The sequence below is a fragment of the Coptis chinensis genome, chromosome 4, assembly GCF_015680905.1.
Source record: "Coptis chinensis isolate HL-2020 chromosome 4, ASM1568090v1, whole genome shotgun sequence".
Lineage (NCBI taxonomy): Eukaryota > Viridiplantae > Streptophyta > Magnoliopsida > Ranunculales > Ranunculaceae > Coptis > Coptis chinensis.
Genome location: NC_141459.1, coordinates 70,112,703 through 70,125,110, shown reverse-complemented (window position 1 = coordinate 70,125,110; position 12,408 = coordinate 70,112,703). Strand labels below are relative to the sequence as shown.

The following is a 12,408-nucleotide window of genomic DNA, read 5'->3' as shown; positions in this document are numbered from 1 at the left end:
TCTGGCGTGATGATGAGGAGTGGCGATGCGGCGAAGTAGCTTGGCGTCGTGACCAGTGACTGACAGTTAGGATGAGTGCAAGTACACCTTCAGTCATGATTGCTTATGGATAGGGGGTCTGTGTCACTGCCTGGCGTAGTTCGCATGATGTTGCGATCTGTCCTGTGGCGCGATGTTGGCTCATGGATGCGACCTGGGACCATAGGTCGGTGCATTAGTTCCACCATGTTAAGCGTGTGCTGGATAGAGAATATCACTCCCCTACACGAATCACATCTCTGATACTATTTCTTGAGATGGCAAAATAAAATATTGGAGGTCTACACACTCACACGAGAGTGTCTTGGTTTTGAAGGTATGGGAACTGAAAATGATGGGTAATAAACAATTGTCTACAAATGGGACAAGGTGAGAAACCAGACTCATCTGAATAAGATCAAAATAGTATGTACATATTGAGTTTCAAAACAACCACGTACGTGGTAGGCCCTTGGGCGGTTGAGTTGGAAGTATATAAGACTGTAGTTTAAGGAAGCTCAATCGTATCACATATTCACATGTCTAATCATCCAAGTAACACTATACTCAAAACTCTAAGCTTAATTCGAATGGCTTCTTATGGTCTCCTCCGACATTCATTTTTTTTTTTTTTTTTGAAAGGCAAGCAGGGTTTTTGAGAAGTCCCTTACCCTGTTTTATTCATAATAAAATCATTGCTTGGTTACATTCGTACATACTCTTCCGGCTTACCTTGCATTGTTTATATTACTCAATGTTTCAGCTGCTCCTAAGAAAGTTAAGGTTGCAGTGTATTAGGAAACGCTGTGTCCTGGGTGTAGTAATTTCATTTTCAATATCGTGACAACAGGGTTATCCCGGGAACCTATTGATGATTGCCTTGGCAGTGGACTAGGAAAAGAGGTTTGTTACATACAATTTTGTTATGCACTTTCTTCTCAAGCAATTGCTCCTAGCTAGTTAAACCAACCTCTTGTAACACATACCTTTTTCATATGAATACGGCAATTGCTAACTTAGAAAAAAAAAATCTTCTCAAGCAATTATAGCTGTAAGTGACTCAAATTGTTAAATTTTCCTTGTAAATGAATTGGAGCATATCTTATATATACAATCTTCTTCCTGTTTAAATTTTGTGAAATGTAACTTAATATTATTAGTGGCATCTTCATAGTTTTCCATTATTATGATAGATCTTGCATTGGTTTGGCATAACTGCATAAGCTTGAACATATATGTTTTGTACGTAGCTTCAACGACAATATGGAAATGAAACTGATAGCCTTAAGCCTCCTCATAGGTTTGTACCTTGGGTTATCTCCGATGATCAACCACTTGCACAGCAGCACAGGTTTGTTCGCTTCATCAATATATCCTTTAATTTGAAATTCTTATTCTTCTCCATGTCGACAACCAGTTGACAAGAAATGCAGTACGTCCAGTCTCATAGTTCATCAAGATTTCAATTTAACTGTTTTTCTTTGTTGTAGGATTATGAGGAATTCAAGAGCTACGTCTGCAATTCTTACAAACATATGGGCCGGGTGATCGTACACCTAGAGGTTGCAGACATCTACCTCCTCCGGTTCGCTATCTGAAAAGCCAAAGGAGACGATATTAAACATGTGTGTTATGCAGAGGCCGGAGAAGGCAACTTAGAGTCTCCGTTAGGTTCATGGAGCCCTCAGATATGAACATACCAACATCACAGAAACTCTTTTACTTTTAATCTACCATAGTATCTACAAGTGTAATTTTACAGTTCAAAATAAAAGCCAATATAGCAGCATTTCTTACTTAACTCTATAATTAAAGATTGATGCAACAAAGATAAAGCTATTTTGATTATTAAAGTGTTGATTTCGGCATGACTATACCTAGATTATTCCCTAATGAGATGCAAAAATGCTCATCGCATCATCACTATCTATGGAGCGTAGTTAAGATTGGGATGACAAAATTAATAGATAAAACAATTTTAAAGTTGAACTTTTGATCACTCATCACTCTCGCTACAAAGACTTTGCAGAAAATTAATTTGTATAACTAGCAGAATTTTATGTCTAATACCAATACCACATAATGATCATGTCAATACATTTTATCAAACCTGGCATGCATTCCTTCTAGCTTATTAAAATTTGGGGCACTCAAAGAAGAAATGGAGGGGGAAAAAGCAAAACGCAATGAGGTCCTACCGGGATTCGAACCCAGGTCGCTGGATTCAAAGTCCAGAGTGCTAACCACTACACCATAGAACCCATTTGGTATCTAAAGAACACATTATATTATTTACGTACCCATTTCGTATCTGAATCCATTTGCCATTCATTGGAAAAGAAATCGAACCTCCACGAGCCCACGCACTTTAGCAAATGATTTTGATTTTTGAGTATTGCGTATCTGCCATTTCACCATCAAAGTTTTCAAAAATCAAAATTATTATAACTTTCACAGTGCCTATTTATTTATTTTTTCTAGCCAAAATTCCATATAGAGATTAAAATTTCAAGAAACTACATCATAAAATTGGTAAGCAAAGTTTTATTTATCCAGAGCTCCTGCTTTTTACCGCATGGTTTTTTTGAGAGTTCTAGAATGTAATTTGGTCAAAGTTACAAACACAAGCACTTGTAATGACAAAAATCATAAACCTGAATCACAGCACTGAACACTAACATATCAACATGAGAACTTATCAATGAAAGTCAGGGTGGACTTCATCTTCTACTCTTTGATCATTGAAATTGGTCTCGAACATGTTATGGTTGAACGGAGCCTGAGCATCATCCAAACTTCCAGTTGTTCCAAACAACAAATAATCTTCATCTTCTGCCAAGTAATCACTCCACTTGGAAGGTCCTTGTGCCATAGTTGGCTGAAATTCCCTTGTTCCCTTTTGCTCTGCAAATTTCCAAACTTACATCATGAGTAAAATGCTGCAGTTTACTTAATTCAATTTAATAACAAAAAACAAAAAGGTGCCTGCATAGCTTCTTATATTTGACTAACTGATTTTTTAGTAAAACTATACAGATCAAGTTTCATCCCAATCTTTTATGTAGGCCATGCTGACTTTAGACTTGTTACAATGGTCAGAATATGCGATTACATTGCCCAGCTTGAAGCAAAAAAGTGTGCAACTGACAAATGCAATTCAAATTTTGGCCTTGCTTTGTTAAGACTTGAGAAAGATTCAAATCTGGGTTACTTGTGTTGGAAACAAAAGGGTTTTTGTCATGTCTTGGTAGAATGGTAGAAGGCCCACTGCCAAGAGTAAAGGGTAAAACAACTACACAATTAGTTACTATGTTTTGATGGATTCCACCTCCATGATCTAAGCCAATGCACAACCAGAAACCTATCAAACACTGAATCTAATATACACAACTCAAACATCACTTTGAAATCGCGAAAAAATAGCTATTCAGTACATAGAAGGGAAGGGAAATAACTCCACAAGAAAGTAAATCATATGGCAAGCACAAAAGACTGAAGATTGAAACCGTGACCAAGCTTGATTACCTTGGGTGATGGCTGGACTATTAAAGCTCTTTCTCTTTGCAAAAGTGGGATTATACAGCTTCGTTTCCTTGGGCTTGTTCAGTTCAGCAGAGTAACTTTTCACTTGAGAGTTGCTTGGCTTGCTATCTGTCTTTCTCTTTGCAAAAGTGGGACTGTACAGCTTCTTTCCCCCAGACTTATTCATTCCAGTGGAGTAATTCTTCAGTCTCGGTTTCTTAAACATCTCTTTAGGCAATTCTGTGGCAATCTCTGGTTCATATCCACCTCCTGTGTAGTAACAGTATATTGATATACATTGCAGCAGGAAGTATAAACTAGGCAATTAACCTACACTACTGATTTTAAGTTTTGGCATTAGGAAACTAATCTAAGTGGAGTACTTTCATTTAGAAACATATACAGGATGCAATATTCAACATTTCATCTTGTGAATTGTGATGGTATGTCAACATAAGTCCAAATACTTTCCCTGAAGTTCACCCAAAATACAATAATGGAGAACGCCGCATCCTGTACATGTCAATTACTATCCATGTGTTTCATGTTGCCATAAGTTTTTCGAACTTCCACTCGTCTGTGTGATGCCATGAAAATTTCAGTAACAAAAGTAACATTTAGGCTAAGGTATTTAAGGGCTATGCAAGAGAGCCTAAGCGCATTGTAACGCACGCACGAGGGGTTGGTCTAGAGCCTTGGTGAGCCTGAGAGGCTGAGACTACATAGGACTAAATTACACTACTTGGATTAGCAATCATAAATAAATTCAGTTGAGCACTACAATTTCCAAATTTCTATTACTAAGGTAGAAATAATATTCAAAATGTGTGATCGCAATGCACTTATCCTCTCTTCCATACAATAATATATACACACACAGTGAGTCGGTGCAGAAAAACAAAAAAAAATCTTATCTACCAACAAAATAAGAACTAGCACTTAAATTTGAATATATCCAGAAACTAGTTGATATGTGAAGTGGGCAATTTTCTCCATTATCATCAAAATAGCCCAAAATCATAACCAGCTACTCCTTTCAGATAATTCAGTAATAGAAGTTAAATTGAACAATTCAATAATCTAAAAATTGGGGATTATAAAATTGAACTAAACATACCATTCCCCTCTTGTTCTAAATCCAAATACTCAGTCCAATCATTTCTTCTCTTACTATTGCTATGAAAATTGCCTTCATCAACATCAACATTGATTTCTTCTTGTTGTGAAACTAGGGTTTCATCAGCAACTTGTCTAGCCATATTAAAACCCTGAACAAATTTCCTCACATCATTAGCTTGATACCCTCGTGCAAATACTTTCCTTACTGATTGTTTCGTGTTGCAAATCACACATGTCCATTTATTACTACTTTTCTTCTGCTGCTTCACCTGCAATTACAATTAACTTCATTAATAAAACAAATAGCATTGAAGTGAGATAATTATATAAAAAGAGAGATGCCTGCATTGTTGAGCATTGAACGCATTGTAAAGCGATGAAGACGATCTGCATTCTTCGTTGCAGAATGTTTCCAAATTTTCCTTCCCCTCTTTTTCTTCGATTTGTGATACAAGAAATGAAAATTTTCTTCCCAATTTTTTTCTTTTGAGTTTTTGGCGCCAAATTTATTTTCATTTTGGGCTGGGCCTGAAATTTTAGCCCACCTATTTGTTAGAATGTCAATTCCACTTGTCATATGCCATTTTTTTTTTTAAAAAAATTATATCAATCAACGGCCATTCCAGGGTATGGAATTTGGATATTATAAACGAGTTATTCATATCCGTACTGGCAGACGAAATTCTTAAGATCCCACTCAATCAGACTGTTCATGACGATACCATCAAACATAGTACAAAATATCCCGATATATTGTAATATTTGGGAATATCTATCCAGATTTTAGAAAAAGATATATAAATATCACGATATGTTCAGAGATATATACGACTGCAAATATCGGTAATATTTCGACGATATTTGTGATATTTAGAGATATTTGGTGATATTTTATGTATATAATAATTTTATTTAATATTTATCATTATATTTTAAATAAATATAAATAATGTATCATGATATATCAATAAATATCCACAATATCCAATATCCATAATATTTGTCGATATTTTGGATATATCTACGATATTTGCATATGAAACAATGTCAAATATCTCCAAAGAGGAGGATATATCCACGATACATATCCAGAAATTGAATATCGATAAATACTCATATCCTGATATTTTGTACTATGCTATCAGATGGTTGGGATTGAATAATGGTGAACTCATAGTTAAATCAGTGTATCTTAGCAGTGATTACCAAGAAAATTCACATTTTTTTTTTGAATTACATCTGACACCTCGACACTGCTCAACTCGTAAAGCTCTTCTTATGGAAAGCAATAAAAAATGTCTTGTCGACAAATTTTTTTTTGAGTTACCGGAATATAGTCTAGTCATCTATATGTCCGAGATGTAATAATTAATTAGGTGGAGTCAACCTCCCATGCTCTATTCCAATGTACTATGCTCAAGCGTATTTGGTATGATTCTGGTCTTGGCCAAAGAACTAAAAATTGGAACCCGAGTGATAATCTTAGCTCCATCTTGAGTAGTCTTATCAATAGATACAATAATAAGCATGATATCATAAACATGATTAGTTATGTAGCCACAACCATGTACTCCATATGGATCAACCGGAATAATCTCACCTTCAACAACAAGCAAACTTCTATCACTGCTATCCTCTTCAGGGCAAGTACTTACATCACCAAGAACAACCAACCACTTATCATCAGGAGTACCAATTAGCCGAGCATAGGCTCAAATTTGTCTTATATATCTACATATGCATCTTGGGTGAACAATTACACCGAAACAGACCTTGGTTTTGCTTTATGGAACTCTCCTGGTGTATGCATTGGTGCAGGACATGACAGAGCTAAAGCTAGGGACACAAAAGAGGTTGAAGCCAGAGCTATCCTTGAAGGATTGAAGTTAGTACAGCGGTTGCAAATTAATAAAGTAGCAATATTGTCAGACTGTATGCAGGTGCCGACTAGCAAAGTCGGTAAAATTTTTGGGTGATGATACCAGAGGTCTGGGGCATCATCTATAACTCATGATATATACTCTTTATTAGCTAAATTAGTTGAGTGTGAACTTTACTATATTATGTTAGTAGGACTCTAAACTCTGTTGCTTTTAGAGGTAGCTCTCAGCACGTATGGTCCTTAGTTGAGTTGTCATCAAATATGTAATTTTGTAATTTTATGGAGTCGACCCTTTTTAAGAGCAAACTCCCTCTTGCTCACAAACAAAAAAAGAAATAATAATAATAATAATAATAATCAACGGCCATTCATATTTTCATACATGAAAATTGATATACACATAAAAAAAAATTATTTTTTCCAAATGACTATTTCTTGTCTTAATTTGGAATTTTCCATCTGACTTGTAAGATTTCCATCAGCATCGTATGTAATGATACCAGAATAATCCGGTAGCTGACATTTCTTGCCCATGAGAATGCCTTTCTGCCAAACAGGCCCTCCTTCAATAGCACCACTATTTTGCTCATTTTGGTGCTCCCTGCTTTTAGTTGTTAGAGCATCTCTAGGTGGTGGTAGCATACTCTTCAAATTTGAAGAATGCTACCACAACATTTGATAGCAAATTTCGACCAACTCTAGGTGGTGCAAATTAAATGGTCATAAAATTTATTGGGGACCCACCCGACATTAGACATTAGTCTAATATAATGTCGGCGTCTTTTGTTTTATTTAATGTCGCTACGATCGGACTTTGTCATTTTACAATTTTTTTCAACTCATTCACTCTAGTTAGTAGGAAAAAATGAGTTCCGGAATTTTACGAATCCGTCTATAATAACCAAACCACGATGGAGTGGTGGCGGTGAGGAAGAAAAAACAGTGCATACATTTGGGATAATCCCAGTGGTGATCTAGATGATGAACCAACCACTTCGGAGTTGGAAATCAAGGAGTCGAGGTCGACGATCCATTCTTGATTCAATATCGACAAGTTGATTTTGAATTTCTGCGGAGGCTATTGATTTCAACCATCTTAGGCGGTGTCTAAGAGGTTTCATGAAAGGCATGTCTCAAGAGTTGTTCTTGAACAACGGTATGTATTTTAATTTCATAAATTAGTAGTAGTAGTAGTTAATTTTAGTAGTTCAATACAATCGATATTTTTATTTTTATTTTTAATTTTAGTTTCATTTTATGCATTACATCGAGATGTGTTATGTATCGGGTTGATTGCACTCCACGTTTTAGGAAGTGGTGGGATGATATTAAGAAAGTCGGTGCACTTGACCATGTTAGAGATGCAATTTTAGCGACTCCTTTTGCTCATCTAGTTGACATCCCTTACAATAAAGACCCGACATTCGGGAGTTATTAATGGTTTAGTTGAGAGATGGTGGGATAGTACACATACTTTTCACTTCCCTCGAGGAGAGTTGGGCTTCACTCCATTAGATTTTTGCATGATATCTGGTTTGAGTATAGGATTAGGTAATCCGTTGAGATGTAGCAATGAATTCGAGTTGTGCCCAAATGATGACTTTCTTCCCTTTGTCCGACCCAAGTCGTTATGGCCGATCTTTGGTGTTAGGATTTTACGGTATCAAGGCTGCATACATTACACCGTTGACTCTTGATTCGTTGCGGTTTTTGATAGATTATTTGTCACTTGATTCGATGATGGTCAAACACATGTTGATGAGTATGTAAGAGCTTTACGTATGTATTTGATGGGTGTCTTCTTTTTCCTTCGGCCATTCCACGATTAACTTGGGATTTCTAGCTAACTTTGAGCACTTGCATGAGTTGGGCGGTATTGATTTTGGTGGAGCCATATCTCATCATTTGTTGCGTTGTTTAGATAGGGTCCTCGACATCTTGGTGTTGTCGGTAGTCCCCGATGGGAGGGTTTGTCATTCTCTTAGAGGTATGGTTTTATGAGTATTTCCGTCTTTGCAAATCCTATCCTCCATATGTATACCGATGAGAGGCCTAGGCTCGGGGCTTGGCACGGACCTTGTCGAAAGCAGATCGATCATAACATAACTTCCGAACCCGGTCGAGCTTAGCACACTTCTATTGTTTGGAGGCCTTGGAGGACATCATGCTAGGCGAATGGTATAGATATGCATTGTTCATTTCTCATAGGAGGATGGTATTCACTTGTGGGGAGTGATATGGAGTGGTATTTAGGAGATAGATGTTACAACCAATTTTGGTATCCCTCCCGATCCGCTACCCATGTATCGAGGCTAAGGACATGACCTTAGAGCAAGTCATCGAGAGTAACGTGCATTGGACTTAATTAGTTACATTGCGGACTTATGAAGCAATACTACCGTTCTTGGTTCGAGGTGTCTATTGGTCATTTGCTCCCGGTAGGGGTCGTCTGACTGCAACATTCATCACGGTTAGCAATTTGGGTGTCGGGCGTGAATTCAGTTAGCCCGGCCGTCCGTCAACCGACCGTTTCAGCATGGACCTGCACACATTTGTTCCAAAGACAATCCCCTCGGTCGAGTGGCCTTGGGTTTTCAGTTTGAAGCGATCCAGTGGCGGGCGATTTACCAGCCCATTTCTTCTATTGATGCCACTTTCGTCGTCTGTTAGAGCGACCTTGGACATCTATCTCGGTAATTATTTTTATTGGTTTTGTTTTATTATTTTGGTTTATTATGAAAATGTCATAAATTATTAATGAATAATTATTTCGGGATGACCTACGCATGAGATATGAGACAAGCATTAAATGTAAATGATGGCTTGCGCAATCGGTATTCGCCTACAGTGTTGAGAGAGAGAGACTTCTTTCCCGGCTCATGTGGATTATGACGATTTGCAACGGATGAGTTAAAGCTCAGATTGATCGCATTAAGGGTGAGTTCATCCGCGGCATGGACGACAGGCGGAGAGTTCAAAGACAAGAGACGGTCGAGGAGGAGTTCACGGCAGAGGAGGCGTATGTAGGATAGTCTAGGAGGTTGTTGTATAACGATTATTATTATGTTGTGTGATTTAGAATTGTTCATTTGATCATTTTGATATGTTGTGTCATTATTATTATGTTGTGTGATATGTTGTGTGGTTATTATTATGTTGTGTGATTCATATGTGTTTACTTCATTTGATTTAGCAAATGAATTACAATTTTTATTAATAGAACGACAACTAATACATGATTGCAAACACATAAAATAAAAATAAATAAATAAAAGATAACTATTACATATCACCCTTATTACATACTACTAGAGTTACTCTAATTATATAATAAATAAATAAAAGATTACAACAATCAATGTCGGTCACCCCTAATGCTCCATAGATGCTTTCGACAATGTAAATTTTAAGTCTATCATGCATAGTCTTTGATTGAACTCGTAGAGTCCCTTCAATGTAGTGTTCCCGAGTAGGTGGAATCTGTGGTTGCCCTTCTGGATCAGGAATGTACCTCCTCATTTCATAATTTTTATTCTTAGCTCCGATTACCATATTGTGCAATATGATACATGCTCTCATAATTTGTCTCCACATGCCATAATTTGCAAGCTTTTGCCAAAATACTAAATTTAGCTTGCAAAACCCCAAAAGCTCTTTCAATATCTTTTCTTGCAGCTTCTTGCATCGTTGCGAACCACTTCGTCTTAAGAGCATTAGGGTTTGAAATTGTTTGTATAAATGCGGCATAGTCAGGATAGATACCATCAGCTAAATAATAACCCATATTATAGTTATGCTGATTTACATCAAAAGAAATAGGTGGAGAAGTACCATTGATCACGTGCTCAAATATCGGCGAGTTGTCCAACACGTTGATGTCATTGTGTGATCCTGGCATCCCAAAGAAAGAATGCCATATCCACAAGTCTTCGGTTGCAAATGAGAATAACGGATGGTTTTCGAATCCACACCATATGGTTGGACAATTATGCCATTCCCAATGCATACAATCAATGCTTCCCAACATACCCGGCCATCCACGTGTGGCAGAATGTGCAAGCAAGCGTTCTGTATCTGCAATATTTGGCCTTCGCAAGTAGACTGAACCGTACAATTTGATAATTGCATCAAAAATGCCTCAACCTTTGGTTTCCACTTTGCTCGAAATGTATAATTGATCGTCAAGTTGATCGGAATAATAACCAAGAATCACGCAAAAATCATATTTTTTACGGCATTGTTAACTTTAATTGAAAAACTTAAAATGAGTTTGAATATCGTTGAAGATGTGAACAAATAAAGATTTTTCATCACTGAAAGCGCCGTTTGAAATCCTCTTCGGAAAGATGAGACGATCGGCAAGTAGTTGTTCTTCAAGATTTCCAAAGTCGAGCATATTTTCTATGTTTAATTTTTTTAGACCCTTCTTTGAACCACCATGTGGTGCCTTGAGCATGTACTTGCGTGCTTGTGCAAGTATTACAAAAAAAGTGTGTTTCATAAGAGGCATGGCATTAACAAATTCTTCATCAAGACTATCTACCGAAGTCTTCCATTTGGAGGAGATGAAGAAGAAGACGGCGATGAAGATGAAGATGAAGATGAAGACTTAAAGTATATCTCATATACTTCATGATCCATTTTTTCCATTGATGTGAAATGGTTGAGTTGTTTGATACAAATGTTTGAGTTGAGTGTGTGTACAATGAAGAAGGAGATGAGTGTAGATATAGAAGGTAGAAATCATTTTGCCCGTTGCCATTAGATTAGCGTAGAGTGGCGGCGGCCAAACAGGCCCTCCTTGTTTAATGGTCAAAGTCAATAAAGTTGGCGACATTAGTAATGGCGCGCGACATTATTTTGTCGCCCGCATCCGCATCAAATTGCCAAATTTGTGAACAAGAATCTGAACAAGCGGTGATGCACGACCACGAATCGACCACCTAGAGTTGGAATTCGGGGAAATTCGGACGCATTTCTTCAAATTTGAAGAATGCGACCACGGATACGTCCACCTAGAGATGCTCTTAGGACCATTCCTTCATTGTTGAGTTGTATGATAGGTTCAAATGACGACGAGCCACATCCACGCCAACGACGCCATCTGAGAGAATGAGAGGCACACATGGTCAGCGCAATGACACATAGAAATAGGGTCGTGGTGCCTAGGCCAATTTGGGTTGTGCTTGTTTGGGGGAGCAACAAGTGAATATAGCGTACCATGACAACTCTCTAAAGATGGTACTCCTTTCATGTATGATACTTCTGCCTTATGTAGTCAGTTTCATTGAAAATGGAGTGGTTGGGTCATGGGTGTTGAATCACTTTGGGGTTAAGTTTGCCTTGCTTCCTAACTCTTGTATTATAAATTATACGACATGGGTTATATGGTGCATTCGGTAGTCCAAACCTCCATAAAGTAGGTGAAATTGCTTGAAAGATATGAAAATTATAAATAAATTCATGATCATCAGGTGAAAGTCGATGATAGAGAATGATTTAAGCAGATACCAATATGGTTATATGGCTCAGAAAGAAATACACAGCCGTTACGTCTAAAAGAAAGATAGATATACTGATTTGCATAGGCTTACTGAACTCCTGGAGAATCGTATACAAAAAAACCACTGAATGATCTTTGCTAGCTAATCAAAGATAATTAGATCTGAAAGAGGCCACGAGCCTACATTTTTTTTCTTTGACTTGCCAAATCAAAACATACACCATCTTAATTGAATTACATGCAAGTATTAGTAATGAAGAAACATATATGTTGTCAGTTTCATTTTACAACTTTAGCAACAATATACTGCTTAGCTACAAGCCTACACAGTAGTACACACTACACACCTACACAGTACCAGCTG

At 37.3% G+C, this 12,408-nt stretch overlaps 2 protein-coding genes, 1 long non-coding RNA gene and 1 other non-coding gene across 4 annotated transcripts; 1 reads left to right on the top strand and 3 right to left on the bottom strand.

The window, feature by feature from the left end:
* Positions 1-616: 616 nt before the first annotated feature.
* Positions 617-1,797, top strand: LOC147504588 (uncharacterized). The gene is made up of 3 exons (XR_015220423.1): positions 617-921; positions 1,269-1,369; positions 1,509-1,797. It is a non-coding gene; the product is annotated as an uncharacterized LOC147504588 (long non-coding RNA).
* A 410-nt stretch (positions 1,798-2,207) lies between these two features.
* On the bottom strand, positions 2,208-2,279 carry TRNAQ-UUG (transfer RNA glutamine (anticodon UUG)). Its single transcript has one exon. It is a non-coding gene; the product is annotated as a tRNA-Gln (tRNA).
* A 260-nt stretch (positions 2,280-2,539) lies between these two features.
* On the bottom strand, positions 2,540-5,127 carry LOC147504586 (uncharacterized). The gene is made up of 4 exons (XM_086604074.1): positions 5,002-5,127; positions 4,658-4,928; positions 3,544-3,810; positions 2,540-2,922 (listed from the first exon to the last, which is right to left on the bottom strand). Exons 1-4 carry the CDS (start codon positions 5,050-5,052, stop codon positions 2,717-2,719), a joined length of 795 nt encoding a protein of 264 aa, XP_086460200.1. The 5' UTR covers positions 5,053-5,127; the 3' UTR covers positions 2,540-2,716.
* Positions 5,128-6,856: 1,729 nt separating this feature from the next.
* LOC147504585 (nucleolar protein) lies at positions 6,857-11,817 on the bottom strand. Its single transcript, XM_086605275.1, has 3 exons — positions 11,551-11,817; positions 10,571-10,642; positions 6,857-7,164 (listed from the first exon to the last, which is right to left on the bottom strand). Exons 1-3 carry the CDS (start codon positions 11,762-11,764, stop codon positions 6,953-6,955), a joined length of 498 nt encoding a protein of 165 aa, XP_086461401.1. The 5' UTR covers positions 11,765-11,817; the 3' UTR covers positions 6,857-6,952.
* Between the last annotated feature and the right edge of the window lie 591 nt (positions 11,818-12,408).

Excerpts from the sequence above, each read along its gene's own strand:
- LOC147504586 (XM_086604074.1), bottom strand. The coding sequence starts at position 5,052 with ATGCAGATCGTCTTCATCGCTTTACAATGCGTTCAATGCTCAACAATG. Across the intron at positions 4,929-5,001 it reads TTCAATGCTCAACAATGCAG|GTGAAGCAGCAGAAGAAAAG; the intron begins GCATCTCTCTTT and ends TTGTAATTGCAG. Across the intron at positions 3,811-4,657 it reads TTTAGAACAAGAGGGGAATG|GAGGTGGATATGAACCAGAG; the intron begins GTATGTTTAGTT and ends GTTACTACACAG.
- LOC147504585 (XM_086605275.1), bottom strand. The coding sequence starts at position 11,764 with ATGGTACGCTATATTCACTTGTTGCTCCCCCAAACAAGCACAACCCAA. Across the intron at positions 10,643-11,550 it reads AAGAGCATCTCTAGGTGGAC|TCTACTTGCGAAGGCCAAAT; the intron begins GTATCCGTGGTC and ends TGTACGGTTCAG. Across the intron at positions 7,165-10,570 it reads TGCCACACGTGGATGGCCGG|ATGCTCTAACAACTAAAAGC; the intron begins GTATGTTGGGAA and ends CACCACCTAGAG.